The sequence below is a fragment of the Thermobia domestica genome, chromosome 6 (genome assembly GCF_964235325.1).
Source record: "Thermobia domestica chromosome 6, izTheDome1.hap1.1, whole genome shotgun sequence".
Classification (NCBI taxonomy): Eukaryota; Metazoa; Arthropoda; class Insecta; order Zygentoma; family Lepismatidae; genus Thermobia; species Thermobia domestica.
This window is the reverse complement of record NC_137459.1, coordinates 293,245,926-293,265,165: the sequence shown is the minus strand read 5'-3', so window position 1 is coordinate 293,265,165 and position 19,240 is coordinate 293,245,926. Positions and strand designations below refer to the sequence as shown.

Here is a 19,240-nt window from a genome sequence, read left to right as displayed (position 1 = left end):
AATAATTGCTATTTCGGACATCTTGCTTCACCTAATGCTTAGTTGTTTGGATTCTTTGGAGTGTAGCGTCCTTTCAGCGCCGATGCTATGTAAGCCCAATACCTGGACCTACAGCTAAACGTGGGATCCGAACCACATAAATTTCTGCCGGAACCGAACCCAGGTCTCACATGCCAAAGGTGCGTATACTACCATTTAACCACTAGGGAGCTCTCGTGATGTTTATTCAGCATATTATTTAAACGGTGATATCAACATGCGGGAGAAGGACTATTTGACTACGTGATTAATGGCCATGGACAGCATACACGTCAGCCACCCATGTCAGCCACCTGAACGACACTTAAAATGGATTAATCTAAAATTATTATTTTATTTCACAATTTATATTTACTTACAATAAAAAAAAATCTTCAAAATATTCAGAAAAGCAGATGCGGACACCTAGCACACCTGACTTTAAATTCCGGTGAAAGAGAGTCGAAATATAAATACGCCACGCATAGAACTGATAAGACTGGCCTTACTTATTAAGCACCGACTAATTTTATCTATCACAGCTCGAATCTACCAACGCTACTGATACTTATTACTTTCTGATAAAAAAGAATAATAAAAAAAAATGTATATAAGTTCTCAGTATCTGAAATCTGAAACTAGTGTTTTCTTATTACGAAATCTCACTTTATGAAATGCTTTAAAAAACGCCTGGTATCCAAGCTCTAACTTTGGATTTCAAACCTTTGGCTTACGGTTATTTGTAATTTCACATTTAACAAAGACAAAATTTTGAAGTAGGTGTACTTTAAATAAATTATTATTTAAATACATCTTTTTCTGTAAAGTTTATGTTTTAAAGCTATTGTTCAAAGCCTTTGTATTTCAATAAGCCTTCTCCAAAACCAATGCAAATGAATTGTGCTGCCATCTTTATAGTTCTTTTAAACTATATGTTTCTGAACGTTTATATGTTTGTGGCCAATCATTTCGACAATGATATCTCGGAAACTACAGGCTCTAGAAAGATGACGTTTTCACTGATCGATTGAAAATTTTGCATAGATTGTCCAGTTCTAATTGAATATTTAAAAATAATGGCCATTATTTCTTTATTACATTTTTACGGGTACACTGCAAGTGTTGAAATTAAAAAAAAATAAACTAAAGCATCATATCCTAAGCATTGTACATTCCAACACCACATTGTCGTATATACGGGTTGAATTTGTCCCAGACGTTTGTTTCCTGGCCAAATAATTCTGAAAAAGGAAGGATAACCATTTCTCCAGTCTAAGATGAATCTTTATTTTTTTGGAGTGTTTTGCCCAATGAACACCATATATAACTGACATTATAATTAATTATGTTTGTAACGTATTTCCTTATTGCATACTGCATGCAAGAAGAAAGAAAACACTGGTCATACATGACATAGAAACTCAAACAAGAAGTAGGCTTAAATTTTGCAAACGGTGAAAGATAATAAAAAACAATCTCCCCTTTGTGATACTCCTTGCCGATTTTTTTTTCTCAAGACGTCTTTCACTTGCGTATGTAAATGGACATGTACAGATATTGTAAGGAATGAGAAGGAGATTTATGTTCATATGTGAATGATGCGCTGTGTAGAGAGTGCAAGTTCTGCTAGTTACTATGTAAAATTTCCTGAATACATTACAAACTGCATATATATATATATATATATATATATATATATATATATATATATATATATATATATATATATATATATATATATATATATATATATATATATATATATATATATATAATTATATACTCGTATCACAGTTCACCATCACACCCGCTCGCATTCCCTTAGCTTTTTCCACTGAACTTTTATCAGTCTAACCTCCCTAAAAAGAATTCAACCTGGAAACAATAATTTAGTGCAATTGATCGATCCATTTATTCCACTGCTAGCAGCTCACGTGCCCCGAACCATTTAAACACCATACAAAACAACTCTATCTAGACCATGTTACGCTTAATTTTCCGGGAAATACCATACTTCAATGTCAAAGGCGAACAAACATGATGAATGAATGCATCGAATCGATATGCACACAATTTTTCATCCTTTAAAAGAAATAGGAGAAAAACAAGCATAAACAATAGAAGTCAAGAGAAAACTTTTTTTTTTTGTTGATAAAACAAGTTTACAATACATTACGAAATATTGTTTTAACAAATTGTAGTTCTTAATGCAACATTCTAGAAGTTTGCTACTATTCTCTTATTACGAAACTTACGTTAGTATCTTAAATACATTTTCAGCGTTAAAAAACTATGAATTATTATTTTTCTGTATGCTCATATTGGTATTAATGATGTGCATTCAAAAATAATAATCTTCACTTTTTTATTTTTTTTAATTCCTTGTCACAACGTCCCTCTTAGTTTTTCTGTACAGCATTCACCAATTTTAGCAAATGTTATTACTGCGATATTAGGATCAACTGAGTTGCAGGAATAAAGTGGCTAATATTGAGATTTACTTACTGTAACATTTTTCGATGCATCTACTCGTTAGTTTAACATCTTGCCGCAATAAATACTACATGCGATAAAATGATTACGACATTTGATGAGAAAACTATAAAGTTTATGCATAAGACACTTCTCATTAGATATCTACGTACTAATGATGAAGTAAAAAAAAAGACCGTTATGCACTTGTTTTATTTCTGTTACGTCGTGGACAAAGTAAATAGCATTCTCATAACCAATTATTAACACAGAATAGTTATCTCGCTTTCTTTCTATTTGAATTTTGAACTTAATGGACACTTTGTTGATCAGTTGTAACAAGCACTGCATTACCAAGTAGTATCATAAAAATCTGTTCCAGTCTAGGTACTTTCGTCCTTTCGTCATGCTAAAATCATAAAATTATATTTATTGATTTGTTCATGATAAGATAACAAACACGCGTTATTTAATATATATATATATATATATATATATATATATTACTTGAAATCTACTAATATCGCATACTCATACATTGAGTTTCAAGAGCATTGGAAATTATAATTGATAGATTATGCTTTGTATTTTTTTTCATTTGCTAAATACTACAGTTATTCGAGTTTTCGTAAGAGAAAACCAGTTTCTATAAAGAATTTAAGTAATTGCAATATATTTGACTTATTAACACACGGATTACTTAAGAAAAATAAATAAATAAAACCTTAACGCCAACATGAAAGACTAGTGATATCAAATCATATACTCGTGCGATCTATCTGCTTTTTAACACATACATAACTACTGTATATAATACTTTAAAAAAAAGTCGAAAAATATACATATTACGAATAAGTATGAGGTCTAATTGGATCACTGGGTAATAGATTTTAAATGAATTATCTCGTTTTGCATGGGATGCGTTATCCAATAACAAGATTGAATAATATCACATATGCTGAGTTTCCAGTTTCATTATACACTCTAGAGTGAATTTGTTCTGCATATTAAATGCTTGCTGTGTTTAAAATACAGAATTAGTGCTTGCAATCCTTGACTGAAATTAAACCAATTTCATTATTACTTTCTGAAAATCATTAGTATTCATAACACGCACAAATCAATCAATATTTTATTTCTGTAAATCTTGAGGCAACAAAAATAAAAGAAGAAGAAGAAGCACGAATATAATACATTAAAAGCACAAATGTAAAATTTTCTTATAATTAAACCTATATCATCACTATCCTTAGTGTGATAGCTTTCATGCCAAATAATTAACTAATAACTTAATTACACTTTCACAGCGAATTGAACCGAAAATTATGCTTATATAAAGCATGCGTGTTTGACACCTAATCACGAAATGATACCGATTTTTGAATGTTATGCGTCATCTCTAGAAATAGAAGAAGCTTAATATTTAAATTGAGGTTTGCCATATTTTATTATTAGAAAGACAACACAAGTTTCATTCCTACAACTTGTAAGCCAACAGAATCTTCCAGAGTCGAAAGTGACATCTCTTGAAAATTAAAAGAATGTTGTATGCCTTACTTGTGTTAAATCAATTAATTGGCAACATACTCATCTTCAGTCTTGGGAAGTAACGTAGCGAGAGTAACGCGTTACTTGTAACGTGCTACTTTTTAAGTAACGTTTCTTAGAAACGCGCTGCATTTTTTTCAAAGTAACCGTAACGTTAACACGTTTAAAATTTTTAAGCAACGAACCTAGTTTGCGTTACATTTGGGATGAGTAACTACAATATATGCATTTTTTTTTTCGGAAGCAAATGTTCATTTCCTGTAAGTGAATTTCTCAGAACGGAACAATGGAGCATGAGCTACGGATGCCAATGTCCGACAGTCGGTTACCGACCCACAGAGAAACAGATAGGATCTTAGTGTCATTACTGTTTGTGGAAGATGAGTACAGCCTCAAGGATAATCACATGTACTAATTGCAAGCACCTGGAAGATTTTGTCATAGATTTTGACAGCTCCAGTGAACTACGAGTGCAATGGTAGTCTATTTTACTTTGATTGGTGTTGTTTTTATAAAGATGGGAAACGAAAATATTTTACCGTTCCAACATTTGAAATAATACATTTTCTTATCAAAAGATGAGGATGATGGTGGACTGAATTTAGAAGTAAAGTGTCTGAAGTTCCCCGGCGGGTACTAGGCGTATTTATCAACAGCTGGGGTGCCATAATGAAAGATATACAGTAAGGGCTTAATATGAATAAACTGTGTTCTAATTAATAGAAAAAAAAATCGTTGATTGCATGTAATATTGGAGTTCTTCCAGATCAGGTTGCGTATCCTAGAGTCCCGTTGATTATAGAGTTTGGAACAACTAGTTTTAAGAAGGATGTATCGATTTTAAAATTACTGGAAAGTTTTGATTCAACTGGTTTCAATATTGGATCCTCATAGAAAGAAAATATGAGAAATATATTTTTTGAGAAGGATTCAGTATCCCACGCGTAGGGTTAACCTCGTCTTTATCCTGATATTGAAACCAAAAGTTCGAGATTTATCACTTCCAGATTCATAGTGAAGCTCTAAAGTTTGTAAGTGTACCACTGTTTCACATTTTAAAATAAAATGCTCTGTTTTCACGACTGTACCCGATATACTGGTTACAAAGCAACAAATTTTAGACAACTAAAGACCTATACACTAACGTCTCATTATTAATCGTGAATTAACATACAATCGTAAAAGTATAGGATCAGTAATCTGTGAAAATGTTGAATCCTGAAGGTAGTATTTCCAGCAACATACAAACATTTGAATATTATTTTGGGTGTCAGCTTCCGAACAGAGGAAATGAAGAATGAAACATGATGAATAGCAATGTAGTAGAAACTAGAAACAACGTGAGGCGACGGGACCTTTTCCCCCAAAAATCAATTTGCCTTACGAAACGGTCAAATGTATTAAATAATCTTTCTTTCAAAGGAAGATAAGCATTGATGTAGAAACAATTTATTGAATTTATATGCGTCTTTTGACACATAAGTTCAAGAGAAATTACCTGAAAGCAATTCATACAAGGGTGATAAAATTAATAATTTCAAAAAAAAAAAGTATGTTGGGAAACAAAATTATACTTTTACATTTGAGTTTTAAGAATGTGAACAACTTTGTTTTTCATTATTTAAAAATTTCATTACATCTGATATTCCGACTTCAACTTCTAAATAAATTATTACCTAGAAGTCATAAATCTTAAATTGTACCGTAGTTACACGAGAAAAAAAGAAAAGTTCACTTTTTCTTGTGATTTCTGAAACATCAAGTGCTCTAATTGAACAAAATTAAAGAATACAATAAAACGTGTGGATGCTGATCTTAAAATTCATAGTCGCTGATACATGGGTATTGGCTTCAAAAGTATTGAGTATTTTCCCACCTCATACTATGAATTAAAAAAAAGTAAGTGTTCTTGGTTGATGGAAATGTGCACAAGTTACAACGTAATCCAAACTTCGGTATTGTGTTACTAAACAATATTTTTTTTAACAAAACAAATATTTGAACTATTTTCTGGTGCACTCATGTCCAAAATTGTTGTCGCATATCCTAAACTGTCTTCTTGTAAGAATGTAATTTGATAATGATTTTTCAGGGTACTTTCAATACTGATACTATGTGTATAATCGGAAAACGTATATGTGTGGTAAATGACCCTGTGTAACTTCTCGTCAAAAATAAAAGTTCTATTTGCCTCGCTTTTTTGCTGTATTCCTATAGATATAAAGGCAACTCCTCAGGAAAAAAAATATTTCCACGACACTGATAACGATTTCAAGAAAGTAGAGCCAAAATAAAGCAAATGTTTATAATGGAGTAAATGGGAAACTACATGTTATATTCGGACTTTTGTAGGTACCGTCCACAACTCTGAGATCAATGATTTGAACACATGATGTGCATCAGAGTACGGGACAAATAATAGGTAGAAACGAAAGTGGTGTTACGTTTCCTTTAGCTGATACAGGGTGTTGAAATTGGACATCATCTGGTAGTTTAATAGACTGTATGGAAGAGTATTTGCTGGCTGGGAATTGTATTACGTACCATCAGCGCCTCCGAAAAGCAGATCAAGATGATGTGGTGTTTCTCCCGAAGGCAGGACTGTGACCCGAAGGTCTCTGGGCAAGGTGAACCCACGATGGTTTGCCATTGCCTGCCATGAGATGATGACGTCCGAAAGATGGAACCTACTGTTGAACAAGGGATCCGGACTCCCTCTGCCCCCACCGGGAATCGAACCTGAGATCCCTTGAGTACAAGGCAAGGAGCTTATCCATTCATCCACCTGGGACATATTCTGACAAATAAGACCATTGTCATATTATGATGTACAACAGGGTAAGGGGCAAATAAGAGTTGAAAACGTCAGTTGCATTATGTTCTGTTTGACCGATCCGGACGTTTGAGGTTGTGTATTTTCAAACATTCGCTTCATATTTGCTATCTATCTGTTGCGAGGCTGCCTCTATCGAGGGAAGTACAGTAGAAGGGTCATTGTGGAGGTGTTGATTTCTGTAGTAGCTTACTCGTCTCTAGTGACTGCAAGTAGGTGGTGATCGATTCACGTGTTGTGCCAACTTCATTGTGTCTGCAAGAAGTGGCAATTCCTGCATGCTTTTGTCCAGTGACTTTTGTTGTTCTGTTTCTCGCGACATTTATGCGAACTTTGTTGTTGGGCACTATTTGGTGTTATTTTCTGGTAGGTTTCGCCAGTGTGGAAACGTGTAGTGCAAAAGCCATATTATTCATTTCAAAACAATTTGGTGACGTGTGTGACAAATGGCTTCCGGTGGAAGCACGGATAAACATCGGCAATGTTCAGTGTGCGAACTATGGTTTAGAGGGCAAAGAAAGCGCCCGGTGTGTGGAAGTGAGTTCTTACAAGCGGTTAGTTACATGCATGGGAGCAAAGGTAAGTCATTCCAGTGCTTCGGTCCGTCAACAGTACTATGTACAACATGCTACATAAAGGCAAGTTCTTATGTGTGAAGTGTGAAGAAACAACCAAAAATGGGTAGTCAGGGATCGGATCTCAACGTTAAAGATACGTCAACTTTGGCTGTGCACAGGAAGGTAAACCTCGCAGAAATTCCTGAAGAACAGTTAGTAGTGTTCACGGGATTGAACAATGAACAGTTGACTGTGCTGTGCAGCTTCTGTGACACCTTACATAAGAGTAGTGTTACAAGCGTTGAAACCAGACTGGGCATGTTGTTAATGAAACTCAGGCATGATCTTTGTAATGACTTTCTAGGAACAATATTTGGATACCCATGCCACGGAAGTGTATTAAATGCATTGAAATCAATCAGACAGGATTTGATGAGGCAGTTTGTACCGTCCGTATTGGGTTCAAAGCATTTATCTCGTTCGTTTCTTTTCAGCAAGGTTCCAGCTTAGCCCCGCAAGCTTTATGGGGTAGGGGATGACAAGCTGGTTTTAGTCTTTGACGGAACATACATTTACACCGAAAAATCGACGAACTACACTCTGCAAAGGTGTCTGTATAGTGTGCGAAAAGGACGTCCGTTAGTGAAACCCATGATGATCGTTACACCCATTGGGTACATTGTCGACATTGTTGGTCCATTTGTTGATGTAAATAATGATGCTAGTATTACAAACTCTATGTTCGCCGACACAGCAAATGGTTTAAATCAGCTCTTACAACCAGGGGACTGTGTTTTGTTTGATAGGGGGTTCCGAGATTCCATGATGGTGTTGGAGGAGGCGGGGATCGTTTCGCAAATGCCATGTCGTTTAGAAAAGGGAAAGAATCAGCATGTCTGCCTGGCTACAAACCAATTCCGTATTGTCACAAAGGGCAGGTGGTGTGTAGAAGCGAAAAATGGCTATCTCAAAATGAATTACAAGATGTTTAGGGATAGGGTTCCAATTGCGGCTCTTCACTACTTACGCGAGTATTTACTCATTGCAGGTGCCTTAGAGAATCAGTTTGCGCTTCCATTAACCAACGATGCACCAGAAAAGTCTGACGAAAGTATTGAAATCTTATCACGTTCTAGTTTAACAAACGGACTACAAAAGAAACTGCAGACATCCGGTGATATTGACAAACGTTCAGCAAAGATTTGGGAACCGTGTGACGGATCGTCAATTGCTGACTTCCCTCGATTGACAGAAGAAGACTTATTTAAAATCACGCTTGGAATTTATCAAATCCAAAATGCTCACTTATATGCAGCAGAGCACATGAAACCTGATGGTAGTTTTTCACTCCATTTGCATATCACTCCACACATCTTGAGGTTTAAAATGCAATCTCGACAGGTACAGAGTTTGCAGTACACACTTTTCATTGAATATGATCCAGAAAAATCAGAAGCTGACGCTATTCTTGGATGGTACTGCAAATGCCCCAGTGGAGCTCGTGTTCTCGGATGTTGCTCGCATGTGGCTTCCGTTCTTTGGTATATTGGTGTTGCTCGTTATGAAACTGTTCATTTTCCCGCTTCGCACCTAAGTGGTATTTTTCTCGACACTAAGGACATACACGGTAATGAAGATCCAGGCATGACTTAACTTTGGTTATAAGGAGATCTGATGAACATTTTGACCACTAATCGTGGTGTTGTCATTCACATCTACGGACAGTATTGTCCATTCCCATAGAATTTAACACTTTCTGATCTTTATGTTTCCGATGCCTTATTTGTGTGTCTGGGTATGTGTGTGTGTCGGTGTGTGTCTGTGCATGTGTGAAACACTTTCTTTTCTGACTATTTCGTAATATTAAATATAATAATATGACAATGGTCTTACTTGTAAGATAACGTTCCGGTGGATGAATGGATAAGCTCTTCGCTTTGTAATCAAGGGATCTCAGGTTCGATTCCCGGTGGGGACAGAGGAAGTCCGGATCCCTTGTTCAACAGTAGGTTCCATCCTTCGGACTTCATCATCTCATGGCAGGCAATGGCAAACCATCGTGGGTTCACCTTGCCCAGGGACCTTCGGGTCACAGCCCTGCTTTTGGAAGGAACACCACATCATCTTGATCTGCATTTCGGAGGCGCTGATTGTACGTAATACAATTCACAGCCAGTAAATACTCTCCCATACTGTCTATTAAACTACCAGATGATGCCCAATTTCAACACCCTGTATCAGCTAAAGGAAACATAACACCACTTTCGTTTCTACCTATTATTTGTCCCGTACTGTGATGCTCATCATGTGTTCAAATCATTGATCTCAGAGTTGTGGATGGTACCTACAAAAGTCCAAATATAACATGTAGTTTCGCATATACTCCATTATAAACATTTGCGGTATTTACTTTCTTGAAATCGTTACCAGTATCGTCGAAATATTTTTTTCCTGAGGAGTTACTTTTATATCTATAGGAATACAGCAAAAAAGCGAGGCAAATAGAACTTTTATTTTTGACGAGAACTTACACAGGGTCCTTTCATGCAAAAAGAATTATAAATACGAAAATTAATGTGATGAGTAAAACAAAATGATGCTAAGAGGACAAGAAAGTTTTATTTTCGTTTCATTGTTCTTATTTACTGCTCTTTTGACATGAAATTTGGCACATACGTGTCTTGGCCGATTATACACATACTAACATTTTAACAAATACTGGACGAATTCGTTATCAAATTATATTCCTACAACAACACATTTATAGGCATGCGACAATAATTTTGGACATGAGTGTACATTTATTCACGTTTTTTTTTAAATCTTCATATTGTGCACATCTCTCATGCGATGGTAGCAATTTAAAAAAAAAATCAATGAATTTCCGTGATTCATGGTATCGAGACTAAATTTACCATATCGAGACTAAATTTTTAACTAAATGCTCCTAAAAATTCGCCAAAGAGTTCCCCCTTTTTAAAACTTTTTTTCATTGTACTAAAAAATAACGGTAGTATACTAAAGGGCTGAAAGTCGAAAATTCCAATTTTCCAATAATTACTCTATCAATTTTGTTCGTAATTGATACATGAATATTTCAGCATTAATTCTTGATTTGTTCCTCCATGAAAGTTCCTGATATATTTTTTTTTCGTGGTTTACTCGAAACAGGCTCAGACGATTTTACTTGGTTTCACAAATAAATAGTTCAATTTTATATAACGATTTCATGTACAATGAGTGGCGTATGTAAGGTTGTGTTTCCGGGATTTAAGGCCTTTCAACAATACATTATGAAAAAAATAGAATTTACATATTAAGCATACATAAATCTTGACACGATATTAGCTTCGGACCATGAACCCTCCTTGATTACTCTGTAAATGTATATATAGAAAGGGAAAAATCTAAAATGCTTATTTATTGTTCGTTTAATCTTCTCAGAAATCGTCTACGATTGTGGGAAAATATACTAGGTGATTTACTCTTGGAGTAAGGTTTCTTGAGACGAAATGATTTGACAATATATATATATATATATATATATATATATATATATATATATATATATATATATATATATATATATATATATATATATATATATATATATATATATATATATATATATATATATATGTATGTATAATTTCTTTAGAATTCATAAATAAATGTGCCACCAACAAATCCACAGTATGGCATGAATGATGATTCAAATAGGAGAAAAAATGGAAGCATATTATTATTATTATGCGGTGACACGCCCCATTTATTGTATTTTTTTTATGGAAAAGGTGTAAATGTCTAATTTACACATTTGAAATTTTCACGCATAAAAATAGTAATTACAGATTATTTAATGCAATATTAAATGAAAACGAATGTCGTGGTGATTTAGTGATAGAACACTTACTTTTGATAGGTGAGGGACCGTGGTTCGATCCCATGTCGGACCAAACATTTCTCATTTATTTTTGAGTACTCCGTTTCTTGTCACATTTGTAATTCTACAGCTTCCTTCGTTACAATGATATTCATCTCCTTTAGTCTTGATGCATACTTATAGAACATTAAGCGCAAAATAATAATAATAATAATAATAATAATAATAATAATAATAATAATAATAATAATAATAATAATAATAATAATAAATGAAGTCTTGTTATTTATTCATAGGAGAGTGTCGTATTTTAAGAACGAATATAGAATAAAGAAACTTGTCATATCCAGATTCAACGTCTCCTCTCCATGCATACATATATTATACAAGGCAAAGTTTGATAATATCGTGATACTGGTAATGCCGTGATAGATTAAGTATATATTGATGTTACAAACCTTTATATTACTCTATTTCTCATTCTAAAAACCTCCGTTACAGCCTTAATTTTATATACTTTACAAACATTGTTAAAAACCGAAAATCTAATACCTATAAAAGCTTAGACAAATTTATGAATTAAAAAAAAAAAAAAAGTTTCCACCTGATCTGAGTTTCAACAAGATAGTCCTATTGTATGCGATTGTATGTAAGTCTTTTGCAGTTTCTTCCAATTAGCATTTCAGATAGTGTTCAGTTATATTACACAAATAAAATAAATAAAATAAAAACAATGAAAGCAAGAGACAGATGATGACGAGAAGGTAATGACAAATCATTTTGTGCAGATATGTAAAGAAAGTGTCACGAGAAACAAAGCACAGAAAGAACGCTGGTATTCTGGCAATAACAACTATTTTTTAACAATATTTAATAGTAGAAAAGTTGTATTTTTTAAAGGTAATTATTCGCGGCAGAAATGCAAGTATTATTGCTGTTTCCTCCAGTGAAACGATACATGTTTCAAAGAGAACTATATGTGAAAAATTGCATTTTCTACTCTTCTGAGGAAATCTGCCCAAAGGAATCATCCTTCAGCTAAAAATCAGATTTAGGAAATAAGACTGTGACCACGGAAATGCAATTTTGTTCAATTTTGCGTTGTCGAACATAGGTACGATCCTGTTGAAGAACAGGAACAAGAGTCTATCGGATTTCTATGTTCTGTAGTTATCTTTTTTCATGCTGTTTTGAGGTTCCTTTAAGTTTCTGTTATCTATTTTTGTATTGTAATTTATTTTGCAAGGTTTTTTTAAAGGTGTGTAATTAACACGTTATTAGCTCCTTTCTTGAAATTTTATTCAATACTTAATTTCATTTTGGTACAGATATAGCCGGAAATAAATAAATAAAAAAAAACATGTTTAGCCATGTTAAAAAGTAAACATTAATCTATCTTTCAAAAAATAAAAAGGAACAACGGAAAATAAATACCTACTCACTCGCTGTAGTAAGTAGTATAATTTGATACATTGCCTTATTCGATTAGATACATATATGGTACTATGGAATATATGAAGAGTGCAAAATGCTTGAATTGTGATAAATTGCAGTGCGATTTTGTTGTTCACTTCTTCTTGATGTGTCGGATCAGGTTAAATAAACTCAAAATTTAAAGATGATGACGTGATTTCATATTCTTTTATTATATACAACTAACACTTATTAGCTACTGTGCAGGTGGCATATAAGCTAGGAGATGATATACATCTTAAACACCACATGGACAACCACCGTTAACATCACCATTACCAGTGAATATGTTAACGATTGACTCCATTCATGCATGTAGCCAAGGGGGGTCCGGAAGGTTCGCACCTCCCCCTTCGAGACCAGAAATGAAAAAAAATAAGGAAGGATGAAACAAAATGTAATGAGAAAAAGAAGTATCAGCGTTAATAATAATAATAATAATAATAATAATAATAATAATAATAATAATAATAATAATAATAATAATAATAATAATAATAATAATCAGGAAGCTTTTGGTTACTCTTTCTTATGAGGAGACTTGTATTACTTGCAATATATGGTGGCGAGGTGAGCGATATATCCTGGAAGAGTCAGGGAATTTGAAATTTCTAGAAAAGTTACATAATTCTCAGAATTTCTGCTATTAGTCATGGAGATTTCAAGCTTTCGAAAGCATAGTGCCGTTGAATAACAGCGTGGAGATTTTTTAACATAATTTTTCATCATCTCATCCTTGCAGAATCAAACATGTTATTTCAAAAACAGTTTTCTACTGCTCCTTTAACCTGTTATTTGGAACCGACAGTAGTTGACGGAATAATAAATACAACATTTTATATGGAAAAGGACTTTTCATAATAGTTGAGATCATAATGAAAGGAAAATTTTTATATTTGAATGAACAAAGAAAGGAACGTAAGTATTGTAAAATCTTTTTAATATTTTTTTTTATAATTTTATTACTTGAGATTTCTTCATAGTTTGTTATTAAAATACTTACCAACATATTCTCATTTTATTGTCCTAACAAACCAAAATATGTTGACAGTAAAGTAGTTTACATTGATCAAGTTCCTGAGCCTTCACAATTTCATATCACACCCCCCGTAACGAAATCCTGGCTAAACTAACCAATATATGTTCCAGTAAAATAGTTTAGAATGATCGAGCCCCTAGTGTGATAATCGCAGTATTTCATGTCACGGACCCCCTTCCCCTTCACGAAATCCTGGCTACGTGCCTGACTCCATTAACGAATTCGACCGACATAATCCCTCTAACGGCATATATTGCAACAAACCTAACTTAAAAAATCTCTGCTATTGTTCAGGAGTTTATGAGTGGTAACGGATTTACTAGCAGTACAATCTTATAATTTCCACTAGGTGATCCTAAAAACAAAATCAAGTTATGAGTTCTTAATAAGTGGATTTATATATAATATGGATGTGAACATAAATGTACGTCTATATGTGATGTAATTCGTAGCTACTTGGTACTGATTCAAAATAGAAGGTATTGAGAAATATTGGAATATGGTAATGGTTTGTTTGTCATATCGAAGGCGTTACCAAAGAGTACACTGAATTTGATCAGTGGCGCAATAATGACTGATTAAACACTTTTTTAAGTATTTATTTTTCTTTATTGTGGTTTGTAAACTGGTATTACATTTCACTTTTAAATAATCACTTACATGAGAATGCTTCAAGGGGGAAAAATCCTCGTTTACTGCAATTCTATCTACGGGCTAGCAAACACTAATTATGTCATGGTGGTTGTCAACATTTTTTATCACTTCCTCATCCATGCATCATCTCTGTGTAATTAACATTAAGCTCGCACAAGTGAGTAATAAATTCATATCTTCATATGCAAAGAAAAAAGAAACCTCAAATACACATAATATTGTTCTTGTATTTCCAAGGTTGCAAGAAATCCCTTCATTTGAGGTAATAGCACTGAAAGGAAACGACATTTGTTTTCTATAGTAAAAAGAACGAGAATTAACGAAAAAGACAGAAAGGAAAGAAAGCATCTGTGTTCACTATTAAAAACAAAATCACGATAATGATAATGATATATCTTACATACTTTGATGTTTATTCACTTTTAACCTGAAATTATACAAGATGTCTCACATAAAACAAGTACGCCTCACGTACTAGTTAATCATCTCTAGTTAAATTGCTTGTGGGGTGACAACACTGTCTAGAAAGATGGATACACTGAATTTTATCCCCCCAAAAAAAGATGGAGCAACCGCCCACACATCCAACTAAAGTATGGCCAACATCAGCAATGTGTTTTTTGAAGACAGACTTGTCAGTACAGACTTTTGGCCCCCAAGGTTCCCGGACTTAACATCGTGTAATTTTTATTTATGATTCACACTGAAAAACAAAGTGTATGCTGACAATCCTCACACAATAGAAGATATAAAAGTAACATTACTAGAGAATTAATAACATCACGCCTGCAGAATTACAGCGTGTCGCTCGTAACGTCATCAAATGAGGTCAACGATGCCTTGATGCCCATGGTCACCATTTTCAGCATCTCTCATAAACAGGTAACTGTTTAACGCTACTATTATCTATTATTTGTTGTTAGTTAATTCATTGTTGTTAAAATGTTACTTGAATCTCGTACGTGAGGCGCACCGGTTTTATGTGGGACACCGTATATACAGTGCTTTCCACGAATAACACTAAGCCCCGTCTCCTGAATAAAGCAAGGCAGATAGAAACATGAAACTTTTTGTAACCTTCAAGGGGCATACAAGACAACATTATGATTATATGGAGAGCCCCCCATGAGGTACGCTCAAAGGGGTTAAGTGTGCTAACCACAATATTTTAAATAGGGACCCGCACCATATTGTATCTCGTTTGAAAGGCAATCACGTGTAGAGAAACAATTTGAAAACTACTGTCGCTAGCGTGTACCTATTCAACATGGCGGCCATAAGTAAAGTAGGGTCGAAGTACGCTCCACGCATAACACTAAGGTCCATTTCTTGAAGAAACCAAGGCAGATAGAAACATGAAATCTTTCGTATCCTTCAAGGGACAGAAAAACACAACATCATGCTGGTAAGGGGAATCCCCCAAAAGTGGGACTTAACGGAGTTACGGGGTGTAACTACAAAATTTTAAATAGCATCACATATCGTGTTGTACCTCGTTTGAAAGCTAATGATGTGTAGAAACCAGTTCTGGAAACTGCTTGTCGCTATCATGTATTTATCCATCATGGCGACCATCCGTAAGTACGGTCGAGGTACTCGTAGTTACCCTTCGTAACTCCCTTAAGCTCCTCTCATGGGGGATTTCGTTACGGAGACGGACACCTTGGTGTTATTCGTGAAACGCACTATATACATACATATATATATATATATATATATATATATATATATATATATATATATATATATATATATATATATATATATGTGTGTGTGTGTGTGTGTGTGTGTGTGTGTTTGTGTGTGTGTGTGTGTGTGTGTTCCAAGTGATGTATCATGAGACCAAACAAGATTGTGATTCACAGAATAGGTTTTGCGTTTGTAATTCTAGAGAGCTTTCCATGTGGAACTTGGGAAAGTACATAGGTGTCTGAAGTTTTTTTTTTTTTTTTTTCTAATTAGGATATACATCTAGAGTTAAAAATAACATTTAAATGATGAAGTTCCGGCTCTGGAAGGAAGTTCCATCGGTAAAATATATATATATCGCTACAAGCTACGGGAAGAAAGCTTTGTACAGCTTCACAAGCTTTATACAAGAATTAGAACATTAGGAAAACTTTCTCCCTTTAGCTTGTTGCAATAAGATCTAAATTATTTACCAATGTGACTTTCCTCAAGAGATGGTGCTGGCATGATCTCAGTTTGTATCTCTAAGTCAACACCTTTTGATGCATGGGCTAACAGCGAAGATGTTCTGATGACAAATGTTGCGTTAAGTTGCAGGGGAATATTCTCCATAAAATAATTGCCAATATCAATGGCACTCAGGAACTAGCACGCGTAGTTACACTGGATCATGTGTTGACAAAATCAAATTATATGGTATTGATCAATATTGTTGGAGTAATTTAACACGAACTTTCCATATAAATTATTACCAATAATTATCTACGCTGCACGTTTGGAACCGAGCTAAAAAAACATATTTTCGCAACCATAATCAATCTCTAATACTGTCATTTCTCAAACTGATAGACTCGGCATCGTTAAGTAAGAGTACCTGAAATATAATTTTAAAATATGATTATATATATATATATATATATATATATATATATATATATATATATATATATATATATATATATATATATATAACACATTTCCGCAACTAGTATTTTACTTAAAATATTGATAGTGAAGAGTAAAAAAAAACCCTCCTTGATAAATATAAAGGATACAATACAAATCAATTTATAATTCTCTTTAGTACTTAAATTTCTCCCTAGATTCATTGAAACTATTCCAACCATTGGTAAAATTATTCTTTTAATCAAAACAGCTAGAACCTGTTCAGTTAATCATAAACAGTAATGAAGTAAATCGGTTCCACTCCGAACAAAAATGTGGATTTTGGTTTACCCGCTACCGTCAACAGTAACGGAATAAAGTGGTTTCAACTTCAATTGAAAGCATTACATACTCTCTCAGTTCTTTCTAATTCTATGTGCAGTCCATTAATCGACTGTTTTATTTATTGATTTGTGTGAACAGGGTTTTACTGAGTCAACTGAAGTTTATCACATCAAGCAGTTTGTATATATATATAAAGAGAACAACTTCACAGAACTTGATGATAAATCAATCACAAAGCAAGTAATTTAACCACTCTTCATGGATTGTACACAGAAATATGAATGTAAAACGGGAACGCCAGAGCCAGTTTTGTGTTCAATTATATAGGAAAACTAAAAAGATTGGACTAGCCGTGTACAAATTTTGACGAGAACAAACACATTTTACTTACGCAAGTGGCTAACTGCATCACATGTTTATTTGCAGGTTTTGAGTTCACAAATACTAAACTATGAATCTTGTTTGCCTAAATAAGGTAAATATTCGATAACACGAACATATAAAACTATGGAGAAATAAAGTAGGTAAGAATAAAATAAGAAATGAATAACACATGCGTGCAACACGATCAAAACTTTAAAATGTGACTGAACAACAACAACAAAATAACGCAAAATGATATACCACAGCATACGTGAAATAATGCTTATATTGCTAGCTGAAAATCTGTTAATAAACAAATCGAGTAAGCTGGAAGCTTTCTTGAAGTTGGAACCCACTTTCACATAAACTCGCTTGCTAAATCTCGAGTGCTAATTAAATAAAATCTACTTGCATATTAGTTCCACATTTGTTTCACAATATGTGCTTAGTTACCAGTTTCATCTCTGGAAATCCTCCAGGTCAATTCATGAGGAAGCAATGACACATAAATCAAAGAAAATTAAATGAAATAAAGAAATCAAGCTATCTGCTCATACATATAGAGTTTGATTCCCATTGCAGACATATTTTATTTTCCACCAAGTCCACAAATGGGAGTGTTAAGGTCAGAAATAACACAAACAGCTGACAATATAAACCTCATTTCACAGTAATGTATTCCAGTACCTAGTATTCATTATCAACACTGGAATAACAATAGTATACAATAGTAACGATGATATATAAACATGAAATATCAAATACAGCAGAACACATATTTATTATTGATAACAAAATATGCGATATTACAACAAAATAAAATAAATTTTAAAATGAAAAATAGCATGTAATAAGTTGCTGTAGTAAAAAAAAAAAAAAAAGTAGTATGCTTGCCCCATTCGTATTGCAGTACGAAACACAATTTTTCAGCATCCTTATATCAAATCAACAATACATCTAACCACATATAGCCAAGGAAAAAAAAATAATTCAAAAGAAGTTTACTAATACAGGATTGTATTTTTGTTGCAAGAAATATATTTCTGTCTTCTACACACAACATAAATCAAACTTCCTTATATATCCAATATGTCCAAGTTCATGCATTTTCTTGTCTACAAAGAAAAACAAAAGCGAGCGCTATACACCAATATCTATATATATATAACACAAACACACATAAACACATGCACAAAGAAAGAAAACTGCACTTCAGTTCGTACTCGTACGATGAACTTTAATATCGAATTTCCAAAAGAGAAAGTGTCAAAACGACGTATCGTAAATTATAGCAGCAAAGCAAATATTGTTTTTTCTTCTCTACTCTGCTCAAACACTAAAACAAGTGCTTTGGTTGAACGAGGAAAAAATGGCTTACTCTTTGAGTCAAACAGATTTTGGTGTTATACGCTTACGAATTGGATTTATTTTTGCATTTGACGAGCAGAAATTAGAATCTGTTTTCTCTCAAAGGAAAGAAG

General features: G+C 33.7%; 1 protein-coding gene across 1 annotated transcript in view; it reads left to right on the top strand.

Annotated features, from left to right (window-relative positions):
- LOC145687585 (uncharacterized) overlaps positions 1–14,289 on the top strand; it is a 66,293-nt gene extending 52,004 nt beyond the window's left edge. The window contains exons 2-3 of the mRNA XM_081761050.1: positions 8,477–8,764; positions 14,276–14,289. Coding sequence (XP_081617176.1) covers positions 8,477–8,764; positions 14,276–14,289 — 302 coding nt within the window. The remainder of the gene's footprint in view (positions 1–8,476; positions 8,765–14,275) is intronic.
- The last annotated feature ends 4,951 nt before the right edge of the window (positions 14,290–19,240 follow it).